Genomic DNA, 18,951 nt, shown 5'->3' with positions numbered 1-18,951 from the left:
GATGGGGGCGTGGTGAAGCGATAGTTGGAGATGACCACTGGCAGACAATCCTGCGTGTAGGCGGCCCTAAATATTGCCTGCCCCATAACATCTGGCCAGACTACTGTGGCTGGCAGATCATCCTACAGCAGTTGAAAAAAATAAGAAGAAAAGACTCATTCTAGGAGCATGAAATGTCCGCACCTTGATGGATGGAGGTGATGCATAAAGGCCTGAAAGAAGAACCGCTCTTGTCTCCAGCGAACTTACCCGCTATGATATTGATATTGCAGCCCTGAGTGAGATTAGACTGGCTGGAGAAGGTTCCATCAGTGAGCTAGGAAGTGATTACACTTTCTTTTGGAAAGGAAAAGCAGAGGTTGAAGACAGGATCCATGGAGTCAGATTTGCAATAAGAACGTCTCTCCTGAAACAACTCCCTGATCTCCCTGTTGGCCTGAATGAACGGCTCATGAAACTTCGATTTCCCCTGAATCCTTTATGGCACGTCACTCTCATCAGTGCCTATTCACCTACACTGACCAGCCCAGAGGAAAGCAAGGAGCAGTTCTACTCTGACCTGGACTCCATCATCAGATCAACCCCTGCATATGACAAACTCATCCTGCTGGGAGACTTTAATACTAGAGTTGGTAGAGACCACGATGACTGGAGAGGTATGATAAGGCAACAGTGAGTGGGAAAGATGAATAGCAACGGACTCCTCCTCTTGGGAAATGTGCAGAACACAGTCTGCTCATTACTAACACCATCTCTAGGCAAAACGATAAATGTAAAATGACATGGTTGCACTCATGGTCCAAACAATGGCACCTGATTGACTATGTTATCATCCACCAATGAGACGTCCGATGTCAGAATTACCAGAGCCAGGCATGGTGCAGAATGCTGGACAGACCACAGATTGGTAAGAGCAATGCTGAACCTGCATATAGTCCCTTCACAGCGCAAGTACCCCAAACTCATAGAACAGCCTTCAACGTAGTAAAGCTCAAACACGCCAACTATCAGGTGCAATTTCAGGAGTCACTTGATAACATGCTTTTTTCATCCTCCCCCAATCAATGGCAACCCAAAGGAAAAATGGAACCAGTTCAAGCGTGATTATTGACAAAGCTAAATCAGTGCTGGGGCCAAAGAAAAGGGTACACCAGGATTGGTTTGATGAGAACAACGAGGACATTTTCAAACTCCTAAGTAACAAGCATAAAGTCTTTGTTGAATGGCAGAATGAGCTCACTTCCACCTCAAAGAATGGTAGGTTTAAGTACCTGCAGAGGAAGGCCCAATCTGAACTGAGGAGAATGTAGGATGAGTGGTAGGAGAGGAAAGCTGCAGAAGTTCAGCATTATGCAGATATAAACACCGCAAAGATATTTTTTGACTCTCTCAAAGCAGTCTGCGGACTGTCTAAATCTGGCACAACCCCCTTGAAGTTGGCAAATGGCACAACCCTCATCAAAGACAAGGAGGGAATCGTACAGAGATGGGCTGAACACTTAGAATCATAGAATATCAGGGTTGGCAGGGACCTCAGGAGGTCATCTAGTCCAACCCCCTGCTCAAAGCAGGACCAATCCTGGACCAAACAAATACTCAATAGACCATTCACAGTCAATTGGCATGTCCTTGATCATTTACCCGAGAAACCCATCAAAGAGGATCTTGATGTCCCTCCATCAGTTGAGGAAGTTATGAAAGCCATAAAACAACTGAACTCTGGCAAAGCCTCCGGAAAGGATGGTATTCCAGCAGAACTGTATAAAGTAGCAGGCCCCAAGGCCATCGAGGTGCACCATGACATCTTGAATAGCATTTGGGAGGAAGAAGAAATGCCACAAGACTTCAAAGATGCTATTATTGTATTACTGTTTAAAAAAAAAAAAAAAAAAAAACAAAGGCAGCAAAGCTGACTGCAGAAACTAGAGAGGCATTGCTCTCCTCTGTACAGGAGGGAAAATACTAGCTTGTTCCAACCAGCACCTTATTCCAGTGCCTCAGTGCCAGCCATCTTCATCCAAGGCACACAGCTGAAAAATATGGATCAGTTCAAGTATTTGGGCAGCACCATCTCAAGTGACTGTTCCCTTGATGAGGAAACTTTTCAGAATTAGTAAAGCCAGGCAGGCCCTGCTCTGTGAGAGAGATGTACGGGAGTGTGTGTGTCACCCGTCCCTGTGTGAAACTTAAAGTCTGAAAGATAAGACAGTAAATAAAATCCAACTATGCAGTATTTCTTTTTAACAGGGGCTCAGTCAACTTGGTGTGAATTTGAATGTTTGTATGCCATAGTTCTGATTGATTGCCGTTGAACTCTCTTGAATAAGAGTAATTTTACCAGATGTCCCGTATTCAGCATAGGGAAATATGGTCACCTTAACTAAAGGTGCTAGCAACCACATGGAACCTCAGCCCTTTTCTACAATCTCTTCCTGAGCAGGCCCTGATTTACCAGATGCAAACAGTCATCATCAAGGGAGACGCTAAGAACTTCCCTGAAGAAAGAAAGCAAGTCCTACAGCATTCAGCAAATCAGACGAGCCATTAAAAACAAATTCAAGGGGGTGGGAGGAATTCTGCCTAACCACAGCCAAGGACTAGATTACCTTTGACAATATGAGCAATTAATTAAACTTTAATTGCAGTTCAACTATTTTCTTTGATTTCATCCTAAACAGCTGATTTGCCTGAGTTTATTATGGGTACATAAAATACCCTCAGCATGGTGCAGAATGGAGCATGTGAGTCATTATTTATCACAACATATAGCTTGGGCTACTGGTGTGCTGAGTCAACTTCTTGTACTCGCCTGTCTGCCTGTGTTTAGCTGTTGCCTTTTATCCTATGCTAAGATTGAGAGTCATCTGGGGCAAGGACTGCCTTTTTGTGTTTATACAGTACCTAGCAGAATGGGTTCATGATCCATGAGGGGGTTTCCTAGGTGGTGGGGAAATGTAAATAATATCTCTAGAGAGCAGCAATTATAGATATTGTAAACAGCATGCCCTTCTCCAACAATCACTGGGATGGAGCTCCACTCTTAGAAACTGAAATGTTCCAGTGCTATCCCTCTAAAGCAAAGGGACAATGCAATCATAGAAGTGAAGAGAAGAACAGGTAAAGGTGCCCTGAAAGTTAGAACGGAGGGGTAGACCTAGCATGGACACCCTGCTTGAGCATGAATCCAAACAACAGTTGTTAAAGAATGTGAACAGAAAAATTCTCAACTCTCTGCCTTGTCAATCTCCTACCAGAAACTAGCTGCCTTAGAAGATTTGGTTACTGTGCAGTGGTCCTCAGTGTGACCTTTTAATTAGTAGCCCTGCGAGGCTGTAACAATGAGCTACAATCACAGCCAGTCTAATGATATTAAATGGGTAGGCACTAATGTTCAGAGTTGTTAGTTATGTGCAAAACCTTAATAAAATAAGAGCAATGTTAGGAGCTTTTCAGTTGCATCATTTGAACCCCAGTTGGTTGCCAAGCTGCAGATCGTTATTGCTCTTCTCGTCTGAAAATGAAGAATACACTGTGGTTCTAATTTTTTTCCAGACTATTAATTGAAATGAATTTCAGCTGATTTGCATAGGATCGTTCTAGAAAAGTAATGCCTTGTACATTAGCTAATGAAGGTGGATGAATCATTTTTAGCTTACTTTTTATCTCCCAGTACCCTGTCTTCTTCTTCTTCTTCTTTTTTTTTTTTTTTTTGCTTAAATCACTGCTGCTTCTACTCCCAACTTTTATCCCTTTTCTCTGTTGTTTGACTACTTTTCATCTTTGTCGGCCTGTTTAATAATACATTCCCTGTTACTATATTTCCTTTCTCTTCTCATCTTTAACCTTTCATTCTTATGACAGGGTCTATGCTAGAAATGTTAGCGAGAGCAGGTCCTATAAGGTTAGGACATTTTTTTTTAATGTGATATCTGCAGCTCCCACTGGGAGCCTCTGCCATATTACAATAGTCCATGATAATCAGTGAATTGCATATCTCTTAATTATGCTATCCACGTGAGACAATATCCTGAGTCACATGACATTCAGGGAGGCTGTTTTAGAGTTTTGCCAGAAAAATAAAGGCAGAATTCATTTAATTTGGCTGGCTTTAGTGCGCTGAATTTGATGTTTTATACTGGGAGAGTGTGAAACTCATGCAGATTCACAGGAGACTTGCACAGAAGGCAGTGTGTGATTGTGGTGCTATGAGCTGTGTGAAATCAAACCAATTTGAGAAGAAATAACCCACCTAAGAGTTTAGAACACACATGGGCCTGTTTGTTTGATATGATTACTCATTCACACTGGTGTCAGTTAGGCATAATGGAGTTAATGTAAGTGACAGAGGAGAATTAATGAAGTGACTCCTTATATATACCAGTGTTAATTGAGACCAGAAGCAGGACCATGAACTTTGCCACCTGTATGTTTTGCTAGTCAAACTCTGAAAGGTTCAACCACTAGTAGAAGCTAAGGCTGTCAAGTGATTTATTGCACAATTAAAAAAATTAATCTTGATTAATCTCACGATTAATCCCACTGTAAAATAATAAAATACCATTTAAATATTTTTGGATGTTTTCTACATTTTTTCAAATATATTGATTTCAAAACAATATAAAGTGTACAATGCTCACTTTATATTTTTTACTACAAATATTTGCACTGTAAAAAACAAAAGAAAGTGTTTTTCAATTCACCTAATACAAGTACTGTAGTGCAATCTCGTTATTATGAAAGTTGAACTTACTAATGTAGAATTATGTACAAAAAAAAACTGCATTAAAAAACAAAGCAATGTAAAACTTTAGAGCCTAAAAGTCCACTCAGTTCTACTTCTTGTTCAGCCAGTCACTCAGACAAACAAGTTTGTTTACATGTGCAGGAGGTAATGCTGTCCCCTTCTTGTTTTCAATGTCACCTGAAAGTTAGGACAGGCAATTCGCATGGCACTGTTGTAGCCAGCATCGCAAGATATTTACGTGCCAGATGTGGTAAAGATTCATATGTCCCTTCATGCTTCAACCACCAATCGAGAGGACATACATACATGCTGATGACAGGTTCTACTTGATAACTATCCAAAGCAGTGCGGATTGACACACGTTCATTTTCATCATCTGAGTCAGATGCCACCAGCAGAAGGTTGATTTTCTTTTTTGATGGTTTGGGTTCTGTAGTTTTGCATCAGAGTGTTGCTCTTTTAAGACTTCTGAAAGCATGCTCCACACCTCATCCCTCTCAGATTTTGGAAGGCACTTCACATTCTTAAACCTTGGTTTGAGTACTATAGCTATCTTTAGAAATCTCACATTAGTACATTCTTTGTGTTTTGTCAAATCTGCAGTGATAGTGTTTGTAAATCAAACAACATGTGCTGGGTCGTCATCCGAGACTGCTATAACATGAAATCTATGGCAGAATGCGGGTAAAACAGAGCAGGAGACATACAGTTCTCTCACAAGGTGTTCAGTCACTAATTTAATTAACGCATTATATTTTTAACAAGCATCATCAGCATGGAAGCATGTCCGCTGGATTGGTGGCTGAAGCATGAAGGGGCGTACGAATGTTTAGTATATCTGGCATGTAAATATCTTGCAATGCTGGCTGCAACAGTGCCATGCGAACACCTGTTCTCACTTTCAGGTGACATGGTAAACAAGAAAAGGGCAGCATTATCTCCTGTAAACGTAAACAAACTTCTTCAGCCAAGCCCTAAGAGAAACCAGAGGTAGGACTGAGTGGACTTTTAGGCTCTAAAGTTTTACATTGTTTTGTGTTTGAGTTCAGTTATGTAAAAAAAAAAATCTACATTTGTAAGTAGCACGTGTATGAGGTGAATTGAAAAACACTTTCTTGTTTACAAAATTTGCACTGTAAAAATGATCAAGAATAATACAAATGTATTCTGTGTTATAATTGAAATCAATATGTTTAAAGTGTAGAAAAACATCCAAAAATATTTAATAAATTTCAATTGGTATTCTATTGTTTAACAGTGCAGTTAAACCCGATGAATTGCAATTAATCAACAGCCCTAGTAGAAACATTTGCATTTCTATTATTTTCTCTTCCCTGATCTTGATTTATTTTTCTTCCCTTCTTTAAAAATTGTATCTGAGGGGTAGCTCTAAGTTTTTATCATGGGTGACCTTCTATCAGTTAGATGGGTGGCTGGATTGTTTTTGTGGGAATAGCACCGTTAAAGCTAGCATCTTCCTCAGAGCTTTCTGCAGAACAGCTGGTCTCCTTCAAGCTTGGGTTCCCTGTTTGCTTGTCCAATACATCATATCCAATCTAAAACATCTCTCAGCATGAAGCATATCAGGGGCAGAGATCAAAACCTAATGAGAATCTTGTGCCTAAGTGCTGGACTGAGATCCAGCAGATCTGGGTTCATTTCCTGTCTTTCCACAGACTCCCTGTAAGGCATTGGGCAAGCCTTGAGGAGGCAATCCAGGAAGAGACTTCTGTGTTGCAATGCTGAGTATCCTCATGCCTAATTTTTAGGTGCCTAGTAAAATCAGAGGAACAATGCTGCTCCACAAACCCTGAGTTAGGCACCTAGAAGGGGGGAGAGGGAAAGAGAGGTGCCTGAGATTGTAACCCCCAAAGCCCAGTTGCTAGGAGAGGAGCTGCCTAAACTCAGGTGGGATGCAGACAGGGGGGGAGGGGCTGAAGGGGTAGGGGAGCGAGGTCTGGGGCCAAGCCCCAGCTGGGTCATGGTGGTGGCTGGTAGCCAGGCCCAGAGCTGAGGCTGGGGACAGTTGCAGGGGCTGGGTGATGCTCCCAGCACCTCCCCACCCCCCCCATTAAATGTTCCTCTGAGGGGGCAGTTTGGGGATTTCTGTCCTGGTGCACAGGTTGCAGAGAGGGAGGCAGTAGCGTGTATACTAAGAGTCACCACGGGAACCTGCAAAAATGTAGGTGCAGAGTAAATGTAGGCACCTAAAGAAACAGGATGTAGCTGCGTAAATACTGTAACCTTTCTGTGCTCCAGCTCTCCATTACTGACAGGTCGCTTAAAGGGCCTTCCCTTTCCTTGTGTGTGCACAGGTGCACGGTGCCCAGCACATGGGTAAAGGAACGTAGTTACCTCCAGGTGCTGCTGTAAAACCACTAATTCAAAAAAAATTCTATAATGGAGTATTGATGGGAAATCTTGGTCCCAGGCTGGTGGAGGGAACATGATGACATATGTCACAGTCTACAGAGAGGCTCATGACTGTAAGCATCTACCTACCTCAGGGCAGACTGTCAGAAACAGCACAGACACTGCAAACTGGTGGTGTGTTCTATAATTAGATTTCACCAAGCTAGTAACAAATGTGAACTCCTGGATCACTATACCAGTCCCTCTTGGCACCCAGACAAACTCAACGTAGTGACAAATAGTCATTTACACCAAAATCACACCACATTCAGGTTGCTTCCAGTCCCCAAGACACCAGTCACTTGCCCCAGATCAATTGGTACCCTAGCTCTTACACCAAAGACAATGTCTGTAGCCAATCCTGTATCAAACTCGTTAAAGGTTTATTAATCAGGAAAAAGTAATAAGAGTTACTTGCAGGTTAAAGCAAGCAAACATATACACACAAATGAGTTAGGTACCATCTAAATCCTAACAATGACAGAGCTGTAGTTATCTGTCAAAGCGTTTTTCAGGGCAGCCCCTTGGGATCTCTGGCTTTAGTTTGGAGTCTCTGGTCTTATCAGAGTTCAAATGGCCAAAAAGGATGGAAAATTTTACTGTGGCTTTGTTTTCTTTCCTTCATTCAGCTTCCAAGTCTACAGGATGAGTTTTCTTGTACAAAGCATGTCGCAGATGCAATAGGGCCATTAACCAATACTTTATATTGCTTGATGGCCCAGATGATTTTTTTAGGCCTTCTGGATTGGGGTGGGGGGGAATGATTCCCATGCCTGAATTCACAGCAAACATTTTCAAAGTTATAAAGCAAACCTTTCATATTTTCTTGTAGCATGACATAAAGCCAGTGCAAGTGAGAGTAATGCATGCAGCAACTCACATGCATGTCATAGAGTCTAAATACTTTCTTAGGAGACTGATGCTATTTTGCGCACAACTAACAGATGGGTCTGGTCTCCAGCTCTGAGTTTGTTAGGGCTTAGCTTACACTTGCAGCTGGGGCAAGTGCTAGCATCTGGCCTGCCAGTATCACACCCATCACTTAGAAATTTTGAATCCGGCTTGGCTATTTTCTAAAGCTTTGCACCAGATCAAACAGGAATTAATTCAGCAAAGTCCTGTACGCTATGTTATACAGCAGCTCAGACTAGATGGGCATAGTGGATCCTTCTGGCTTTGAAGCCTATAGGGCTGTCACACATACCAAGTCAGCCTTCCCAGGAATGGGGTATTCTGAATAATGGTTCAATCTCTGGGCAGAATTAACAGCCAAACAAATGAAAAGTTCAGTAGTCATGCTTCATAATCACTAGCCAACAATTCCCAGCGAGGAAGCAGGAAAGTCCCATCTCACGTGAATGGGCTCTGCTACCACTGAGTTTAGAGCTGTAATATAAAAGATGAAGTAGCTGTGGCCAGTACTGGCCGGCTTGTGCAGTGGAATGAAATGCACAACCATTCTGAAACACAGGGGCATGAAGCTGCATGCTTTATTAAAAGACATGCAAGCCAGAGGAGCATGAGAATCCTATTGAAGTATCACCATGCTGCGTGGGCCAGGGGTGAAGAGCTACTCCTCATACTGTGGCTGCAAAAGAGTGAGCGGGGGGAGAGGGGGGGAAAATCTCTACACGCTATACCTTGGGAAACCGGAAAAGTAGCTGAAGCTCTGTAACAACTGATTGTATGTAGCGGTTAGTGACGCTAAAACTCATGGGACAAAGAGTGGTCCTGTGGTTAATGCCATGGCCTGGGATTAAGGAGCGAGGGGTTCAATTCCGTGTGCTGCTGCAGAGTGTGTGTGGCCTCATGTACATCATTTAATGTCTCTCTGCCACATGTCCCCAGCTGTAAAATGGATGTGATAATACACCCTTTCTCCCACCCTCTCGGTTAACATTGAGGGCCGGGCCTGACCCTTATACAGCACCTAGCACCACAGTGCCCCAGCTCTAGGGTACAGGCTCCAGTAATAATTACAAACTGCAATAGCCTGTAGGAGTTGAAACAAACTGAGTCGAATGGTTGTGACCTCCCCCAGGATACAATCGAGCCTGTGGAATTGCTGTGCCCCTTTAACTCTCTCACTCAGAATACCTCTCCCGGTGCTCTGCTAGTGAAAAACAGCCCCTCCAGGCTGTTAGCACACCCAGCAAAGTTACCTGAGTGCTCGCCCAGCATGAACTGTATACAGGGAGACACCTGCAAATCCCCCACCAGCTGCTGCCTTGCACCCCCCCAGAATGTGTCTTTTGGACAGTGCAAGCTCATAAGTCTGTCATTTTATGAAAGAAAATGAATATGAAGCTGCCCTTGTTATCCTGAGCAGAGATTTCCCCAAACACATCAGTCAATGCTCACTGGTTTAGATAAAAACATATTTATTAAACTGTAGAAAGATAGATTTTAAGTGATAAAAGGTCAGAATTGGTTACAAAAAGAAATAAGATGATAAAAATCGCAATCTAATTCCTAAACGTTACCAAGCTAAGTAAAATTTGAAGCAAGCAACTTTCTCACCCCCCCTCTGGATGTTACAGGCAGGTCACAATTCTTAGTACACAGACTCAGTTCCCTTCCCAGCCTGGGACCGATCCCCCCCATTCAAAGTCTTTCAAGCAAACTTGTTTCAGTAGTGATGCGATGATGAAGAAGCCATTGTCTCGTATTTTATCCCCTCCTCTTCTCCTTGAGGAACACCCCTCCCCCCATCTGCAAAGGCATAGACAAAGCAGTCTCCTATTTATGTGAGATTCAAAGCCTCTCTCAGGTGAATTGTACATTTCTTACTCCCACATGCTGTGTACGTGCCATTTGGGATGCCATGCAAGGCCTTTGTTATTTCTGAGGAGCCAGGCTGTGGGCATTTCCCAGACTCACAACATGTAGCAAAAATCTCAGAACTCCGTATACAAAGTTGATACACACATTTTAGCAGGACAGTAATACTTAGCAGATTATGACTTTCCAAACGATCACTCACAAGGTATACTTTGTATAAAACATATCAATCATATAACAGTGGTGAATATGTGGGTATAGGGAGGTTACATGGGCTACGGCATGTTACAGTGGTTATCCCCTATGTCTCAGGAAACACCTAATCTCAAGCAGGACAAGCAAAAGCATTTGCTCTCGCTGGAAGGGAAAGCTTAGCAGGGCCCCAAATTGCACCCGAAGATGTCATCCCTAAATCTCAGCCCCTCTGGGCCACAGAAACCCAGAAAGAATGACATCTCTTTGCCAGCAGAGACAATTTCCTGCCTGTGCTGAAAGCACCTCAGGAGATGTACCAGAACCCAAAGATGAGTGGCCTAATGTGGCTCTCCAGGGTCACTCTGGGGACTAGTGACCCCACTCAGATTTTATGCTGCTTTATTTGATTCCCCACCCCGGGACTTCCATGGCGCTGCTCCTGGTCAGAGTTAAGTATACGCTTTAAGACCTTGGCTGGACCAGGGCTCTAGTCAGTCTCAGCAAATTAAATGGTCCTTAAGTACTGAGGCAGTATTAATGGGGCACCTGCTGCTGCTTTCCCAGCCTTCCACACTGTATTCTAGACTCATGTAGCTTCAGAATCCCCCAGCTATCCCTTTATGCCTGATGTATCTTCCTCCGCTAAGAAAATTTAGATTTTTGCTTCCTGGATCCATGACCTGATGGGTCAGAGAGCCTGGAGTGGCTATAATCTTACCACATTGTCTTGAAGTTAAATGCATGGAGATGGCGTCAGAGGGCAAAGGGCAGATTCTCAGAGCCCAGCTGCCTCTCTGATTTGTCCTCAGTGGACAAATCTACACAGAGCCCTAGTTCATGTGACTTCCCCAGGGGACGCTTCTAGGAAGGGGTTAAACAGAGAAAGGTGTGACCTGAGGAAAAGACAGGGAGCTGGAGTTAGGAGAGGAGATCAAGCAGCAGGGGGACACAAAGACAGGACGGGAGGAAAGATGAAAATACAAGGTAGGGTCAGGAAGTGTCTCTGAAAATTCCAATCTCCCCTGGTTTATGGATAATCAGAGGATTTAAACAATTCAAGGACACTGAATTCCTCACCGATCCTATGCAAACACTTTTTCTATTTCCTTTTCCAGATATGGATTTATAATGAAGACCATGAGCTGATTTTGAATAATCTTCTCTGCTTGGACATGTCAGAAACTCGCTCATCAGATCCACCTCGTCTCATGAAATGCCACGGATCTGGAGGGTCACAGCAGTGGACGTTTGGGGTGAGTGGTTTGCGTGGGGAGTTCTCATACCCATCCCTGTGTTTAAGGTGCAGGGCTACCCTAGAAAGTGACTGTGAAAATGGCATTATGGGAGGCCAGGAATGTGGTTTCTGTATCAAACGTGCTCCGTTGTGCAGGAGGTCAGACTAGATGATCATAATGGTCCCTTCTGACCTAAATATCTATGAATCTATAATAGGGTAAATTGCATGGCTGCAAGTCACAATTTAACTTGTGTGCAGCATATCCTAGAGGCTGTTGCTCAAATGTAGATAAGGCTTCACAATCTGGACTCTGAATCAAGCTGAGTTCTTTTCCTTTCCATACATCATCAGCTGTAATAAATGTTTGTCAGGCCAGATTACATTCATTCCCATCAATGAGGCTGCACAGGTGTAACTGTAATTTAGTCATCAATTCTGTGGTGCCCAGGGAGGACTAGAACCCAGGTCACACTGTCTCAGCTGTGTTGGCTCTGCAGGACTAACAGGAGTAAGAAACAGTAAAAACATTTGTCAATGGCATAGGCAGGTCTGACCCTGGACATGCACAGGGAGAAGATCCGAGGAGTAAGAAGGTGCTATTTTTACAGTCACTTCACGGAGTAGAAGCACACGTTCAACCAGGCAAACTAAAATTGTCACCTGCACTTGTTTCTCATGTTGCTTTTAAATGGTCGACTTCACAAAGCAGCTGCTGAGTCGATTTTCACATCTGTGTCAAGGCTGCTGCTCCTCAGTGTTAACCCAAAGCCTTCCCCACTGACTAGCCTGGATCCAGTGGCAGCAGTAAATTGTCACTTTAATGTAAGCATTAAAACAATGGGAGTAGAGCACCAGCAGAACTCCCCATCGCCCATGGGAGCAGGTAAACTCCCGTGCTGATGGATTGATAGCGGGGTGCTTGGGCCTTTTCTGAGAAGGAAAGAGGGCCTCCAGGTGACCAACTCCAGCCGGTCTCCCCAGACAAGGGTCAGCGTGGGCCTTGGAAGGTGAAGTAAAAGGGGGTTGGCACAGTCTATTTCACACAACAGTGGGCAGCGAACTAGCTTGGAGACTCTCTCCCTTGTGATGGGATCTACTAGCTGTGAGTAGCTCATCCCCTCTCACTCCTGAACATTAGTGCCAATGCTGGTGTGTCTGGTGCATGCACACAGAACCCCACTGAGAGTTGTGCCTGGGTATGTGAGTGCCAGATTTGGGTATTCTTTAATGCTGTGTCACTGTGTAAGGTTATGTGTCCACTGAATGATGAGACCCCATTCCATGCGTTGTCCAACATTTTTACAAACCATAGTATAGATATAACCTGACTAGGTCCCTGTAACTGGGCTAAAATCTTCTCTCCAGGGTTTACACCTAGTTATTGGGATATACTCTACAACTTTTAACTCATTGGGTCGGGGACAGGTGTATTGCCTTGGTTATAGGTGTAGAGTAGACTGGGTCGAAGTGAAGACCATCTGAAATGTGCATTGCTTTAGTGCATTTAGTGAATGGGCCACTGACTTTGGCACTCATTTTCAGTTTAAGGATGAAGCAAAGCCAATTTTTTTTGTATTTCCTCTTTTATTTTATCTCCAGAAGAACAATCGACTCTACCAGGTCTCAGTGGGGCAGTGCATGAAGGTTGTTGATCCACTTAGCCACAAAGGATATGTAACCATGGCTATTTGTGATGGCTCCCTTCCTCAGCAATGGCATCTGGAAAGCTGAATCTGAGAGAAGGCAGCACAGAGAGGCAATTAGCAGAGATCTGACTCCTCCTTGGCCATTGGTTTCTAAGTCCTTCTGGAGGGCATGGAAGGAGCCCTTAGCTGCTGTCCCTGACATGGACTGTTTTAAGGATTCTGTTATTTAAATATTCTGCCATGACCACCTGTGTGTTTGGAAGGAGAGGATGGGATCATTCAAATGCAGGAGTAGTGACAGCAGCCTAACTGCACAATATTGACACCTGGAGAAGTGCAATTTATCAGCATTTCCTTGGCTTATCCTGGATTAATGAATCGTTATTGTTTAAATAAGAGGAAATAATCAGAACAGTATAATTTGAATTTTGTGGTAATATTTTAACTCAGTGGACCTTTTTAAATGACAAAAGACAGAAAGGAAGGAAGTTCTCTTTCCTGACTGTTTCATGGGCAGCATCATGCTAATTTACATTTTTAGTCTATTTTAATGGCTGAATTATTTTAGCTCATCTGGAAAATATTTTAATTTCCTCTTCTCTTTCTGAAAATTGTCATTTGTAATATTTAATTTTAGTTTGGTTAATTTACAATTTTAACCCATTTCACATAGTCAAATTTTCAGCAGCCATTTGTCATACAGTATTTAAAACAAAGTTACTATTACAAATTTTATTTTGATGACTCATGATGGTATCTGCATTTAAAATAAAGTATTAATGTTTTTTTTTTAATCATTATGGTTGTTTGGTCTGTTGCCTTTAGATTCAGAAGTACAGCATGCAAGAGACCAGTGCAAGCCAATGTGGGTCTGATAATTTGGATATATTTGTTTGAAGTGTGTTTAAACAGACTTTTTTTTTGTAAAGATGCTTATGAAGACATTTTAGTGTCCTACAGTTTGGTCTTTAGCTGCAGTTATTGGTGTGGAATTCTGGGAGTAATGCACCTCACATTTTAGAAGAAGAAGATGGGAAAAAAAGTTGCATTCTTCTAAGAATAGCATCCCTATGGCACATCAGGAGATGGGTGCCCCATGCGCTCTTGAGATTTTGGTCAGTAGTGCCTGTGGGTCCTCAGACATGCCCTGTGAAGCCTAGGCAGGGGTGATGTTTGGTAGCAGACTAGCACTTCACCTGCACATGAGAGAAAGGTGCCTGCGTAAACGCTTGGCAGTAGCTTGGTATTCCCTGAAATCATTTGGGAAAGTTTCTCCCTCCTGATCCATTTTCCCAACTCTTGTCCATCAGAAGTAACCAAAATACATATGCATCCAATGAAGTGAGCTGTAGCTCACGACAGCTTATGCTCAAATAAATTGGTTAGTCTCTAAAGTGCCACAAGTGCTCCTTTTCCTTTTGCCAATACAGACTAACACAGCTGTTACTCTGAAACCTGTCAAAATACATATGGAAAAAATCAGGTTCTTTCTAGTCTCCTTTCCTCCTGCTAGTCTCATTCACTCACTGCCATAATTCTTGGGCCTTTTAAAGCTGTTGACATTAACCTCTTAGTTTGGATGACCTACAGGGACTCATTGAGAAGGGTAGGGATTTTCTTCCTCCTCTGCAGTTCCTCCTTCTGCCCTCTTCTCCTCTCCATGTTCCCACCACCTCTTCTCGCACCAGTTGGGAGTTGGCACTGTTGCTGAAACTATGCCAGCTGGCCAGTAGCCTTCTCCATCCTTCCACAAGCTCTCGACCCTTTGTTCAAGCACTTCTGTACAGGTTTCATATCATGCCGTCCAAGTGCCTCTTTCCCCCCACCACAACAGTCTCTTCCCACCCTTTCGTGTCTGGAAGAAAATGCAGAAACGAAGGGGTTAAATTAAACTAATGTTAGCACTACAAGAACCTATTGATACTAGGACATATATGAAGTGGAGTTAATTGGCACTTGCAGCGCTGAGGAGGAAGAAATGCCACACAAAGCCAATGGGGTGAAAGTCAATGCTTGGGAGATGCACAGCACCAGCAGCTCCCACTGAAGTTACAGGCATTGCAAGTGCTCAGCATCTCTCAGGAACTGGCCCTAATTTTGTAATTCACAAAATCCCAGAGAGGTGAGGAGCAGCATGTGACTACTAGGGCTTTCAATTAATTGCAGTGAACTCAAGTGATTAACTCAAAAAAAAAATTAATTGTGATTAATTGCAGTTTTAATTGCACTTTTAAATAATGAAATACCAATTAAAATTTATTGTACATATTTTTGGATGTTTTTCTACATTTTCAAATATATTGATTTCAATTACAACACAGAATACAAAGTCTACAGTGCTCACTTTATCTTATTTTTTATTACAAATATTCGCACTATAAAAAAGAAACAAAAGAGATAGTATTTTTCAATTCACCTCATACAAGTACTGTAGTGCAATCTCTTTATCATGAAAGTGCAATTTACAAATGCAGAATTTTTTTTTTAACATAACTGCACTCAAAAACTTTAGATCCTAAAAGTCCACTCAGTCCTACTTCTTGTTCAGCCAATCGCTCAGACAAACAAGTTTGTTTACATTTGCAGGAGATAATGCTGCCCACTTCTTAGTTACCTAAAAGTGAGAACAGGCATTTGCATGGCACTGTTGTAGCCGGCATTGCAAGGTATTTACATGCCAAATATGCTGTACGTTCATGTGTCCCTTCATACTTCGATGTGTAAATTGCACTTTTATCTTTTTTTAAGGGGCAAATATTTGCAATAAAAATAGTGATATAAAAGTGAGCACTGTGAATTTTGTATTCTGCGTTGTAATTGAAATAAATATATTTTGAAAATGTAGAAAAACATCTAAAATATTTATAATAAATGTAAATAGCTATTCTTATAATTGTTTAACAGTGCAATGAAAACGGTGATTAATTGTGACTGATTTTTTTAATCGTTTGACACCCCCACACCCTAGGTGTTCTTTTTCTGGCTGAGCTCATCGGATTCTCCAGTTAAACCTGGAGGGTCTCAAACATACCTGATGGCTGCATGCAGGAAGCTTGGCTGGAAAATCAGTGCCCCATACTGCAACGGTTAAAAGGAAAAGTTAGTCTTTTCCTCTTTGCCTCCCCAGGGGTTCATCCTCTTTAAACGTGGTTGTTGCCTGTTCTGAGCTCAGTCAGCGCTACAGCGGTTAGTGCCTGTTACAATGTCAGTTTTAGCCATGTAGAGAGGATTCCATTTTTCTCCTTCCAAGACACTCATTTCCCCTCTTCTTTGTCTAGAGTCTCCAACTGAAATCGGCCCAGATGTGCAAACACGCAATGAGAGAGTCCCTATCCCAAAGAGCTTACAATCTAAACAGACCAGACAGATGAAGAGGTGGGAAAAGGAAGCATTAACCCCATTTTACAGATGAGGAACTGAGGCAGAGAGGTTAGTGTGCAAGGACATGTAAGGAATCTGTGGCAAAGTTGGGAATTAAATCCAGCTCTCCTAACTCCAAGTCCATTTTGTGATTCCACACGACCATCTTTTCTGTCTCTCTTCCCAGCTAACTTCCCTCAATTGCATCATCCTTCAGCTGCTTCCCCTTCCTCTAACTTGAGCTGCACAACACAACGCTAGTCTCCCCAGTTAAGCTGATTGTGGCACAACTGGCTTCTTGTGTGCTAACTGCCATACAATGGATGGTTAGCAGGCAGAGAACCACAGCTCTCATCGCTTTCCCAAATGGAGACTCTTCTCCACATCTGCTCTGCTAAAGCAGAAGACTCTAGGAGAGAATCCAGGCTTTAGAGTTATATCACCATTATTGAGGGACTTTTAAACAATGCTAAGTCTTGATCCCATAAGCACTGAAAATACCTGTTTATCCATACCTCAGAGGTGCTTAAAGATAGGGGTTATTCAGCTGTCAGGTTTGCTGGCTGTCCCTAGTTATGCCTAGCTTCCAGGTGTGCCACAAAACATTTTCCAACTAATGTCAGCCTTGCTCAGCTGGTAACTCCCTTGCCTCAGGATCAGAAGATTGTGGGTCCCTCTTGCATGTTTTGCTCTGTTCCCTCTTATTCCTTTGGAGTATGTCATGCCATTCTTGTGTAGGCCTAGTTCTCTCTCCCTGTTGCTTTTTCCTTCAAGTTTTACATCATGTCTTCCTCTTCCATTTGGATGGCAAGCATCTCAGTGGAGGGACATCATCTTCCTTCCTGTCCTTGTGCTTGGCATGGGGAATGTTGCTCACACAGGGAGAAAAAGGAACAGGGGATCCTCAGTCTTCTCTTCAGCCTGCTCACTCTCTCTGTTTGACCTCATGCTGCCTTGAGGGGTTAAGAAAGGTGGCCCGATGAGGGCAGCTTCTTCCCTTCCTTGAAATATGCTTCTCCCCCTTTCTCCTCCAGCTCCATCCCGCACTTCCTTTATTTCATTGCCTCCCAAGTTCCAGCCTCCTTGTGTGGCCTTCACAGACCCAACTCTTTCCTCAAAGCATGACCGCTGTTGCATAAGGAATGAGAAATTTCTTACCTGATAATTTTCTGTTAACAACTTTTCTCGTCATTCATCACTATTGGCCCCCATCTGTGGAATTTGGAAGCAGTCCAGTGTTGGTGCTGTAGAGTCCAGGGCTAAGTCCCACCCTTCAGCTCAGGCAACCAGAAGAGTTCTTTCAAAGCTGTGGAAATACTCCAGCAACCGATTAATATCAGTAAGACAACAATTTGATATCATATGTACATAATGTTATAGTAATTATTTGTCCAACTCTCCCTTTAAGGAAACATTTCAATTGGTTACAAATTGTGTTCCAGTTACCAGGCTGGGTTAAATAAGGAGAGAAGCTGCTCACAAAAAGAAAATTGTCAGGTAAGAACCATCTCATTCTGCTGCACAACGTCTCTCCTCATTCATCACTGATGGGAAGTAGCAAGCAGCAAATCACAGAAGTAGGGAGGGAAAGGATAAGCAGAGATTTAATTATTATCAGAGTAGACAGGAAAAAAATAGACCCCATCTCACCATCCCCCACCACCTAACCTGTATAGACCAAGAGCTTTGTGATCTAAGGAATTGTTTGGGAACCAACCCAGTAGCACCTTCCTACCCATGGATGTCTCTGTGGAGGAACAGAAACCTACTTTGCACATGTTTCTCAGATCATGATTTGCGAACTTCAGTAACTCAGCCAGATGTTATGGGTCTGTGACAGGAGTTGGTGGGTGAGGTTCTGTGGCTGCAATGTTGCAGGAGGTCAGACTAGATAATTATGATGGTCCCGTCTGGCCTGAAAGTCTATGAGGCTCATACACTTTTCCCTTACAATGCCACTAGGAACCTTGTAGGGAGCATTGACTTCTTCGCAAATAGTTTTCCAGATGCCTAGCATGCCAATTGGTGCAGAATTTTTTTAACATTTTGCCTGCAGCTTCTTTGAGGCCCTATGGCCTTGGCATTATGGATAGAATGAGATTAGCGGGGTACAAGTGGCAAATGTACTCTGTAGTGCATGAAATATATCAGTAGTGTTCTAGGAATGCCCTTTTATGCCATAGCTTCCAAAGGGGTATTGCAGATTAGAACAAAATCATTGTTTTGAACTGAAAGGAACTACAAGAATAACCTTTTCTCACAACAAAATTAGTCTCATTTTTGTATAGATAGAGAAACTAATGCTGAACCCTGACTTTGGAGGCGATGACACCTAAAAAGGCCAGCCAGAGGTTTCTTTGTCTTTCTGATTAATCTTGACACCTGATGATGCTCAAATGGGGAGTCTGATGTGCCTGCTAAAAGAATGCTATGAAGACTGTTACCTGCTGCTCTATGGTGCTTATTTGTAGGGCTCCAATCAACCATACTCCAGAAACTCTAGGGTAGCCAAGATCACCAGAATGTTATGGTCACTATTATTTGTATCACAGTAGCATCTAGAGGCCAGGGCCCCA

The 18,951-nt window shown here is 42.9% G+C and overlaps 1 protein-coding gene across 6 annotated transcripts in view; it reads left to right on the top strand.

Moving 5' to 3' along the window:
* GALNT11 (polypeptide N-acetylgalactosaminyltransferase 11) overlaps positions 1 to 18,951 on the top strand; it is a 104,398-nt gene that overhangs the window by 75,174 nt on the left and 10,273 nt on the right. For 5 of the 6 annotated variants that reach the window (XM_084618365.1, XM_084618364.1, XM_084618367.1 and 2 more), the window contains exon 11: positions 11,248 to 11,385. In XM_084618365.1, the coding sequence (XP_084474491.1) occupies positions 11,248 to 11,385 (138 nt within the window). Of the gene's footprint in view, positions 1 to 11,247; positions 11,386 to 12,968; positions 13,622 to 18,951 lie in introns of those variants that run through there. The other variant, XM_084618368.1, reaches the window with a different exon arrangement.

This window comes from Lepidochelys olivacea (assembly GCF_965140295.1).
Source record: "Lepidochelys olivacea isolate rLepOli2 genome assembly, chromosome: 2".
NCBI classification, from domain to species: Eukaryota; Metazoa; Chordata; order Testudines; family Cheloniidae; genus Lepidochelys; species Lepidochelys olivacea.
The sequence above is the reverse complement of the archived record's forward strand: the minus strand, read 5'-3'. Positions and strand labels throughout refer to the sequence as shown.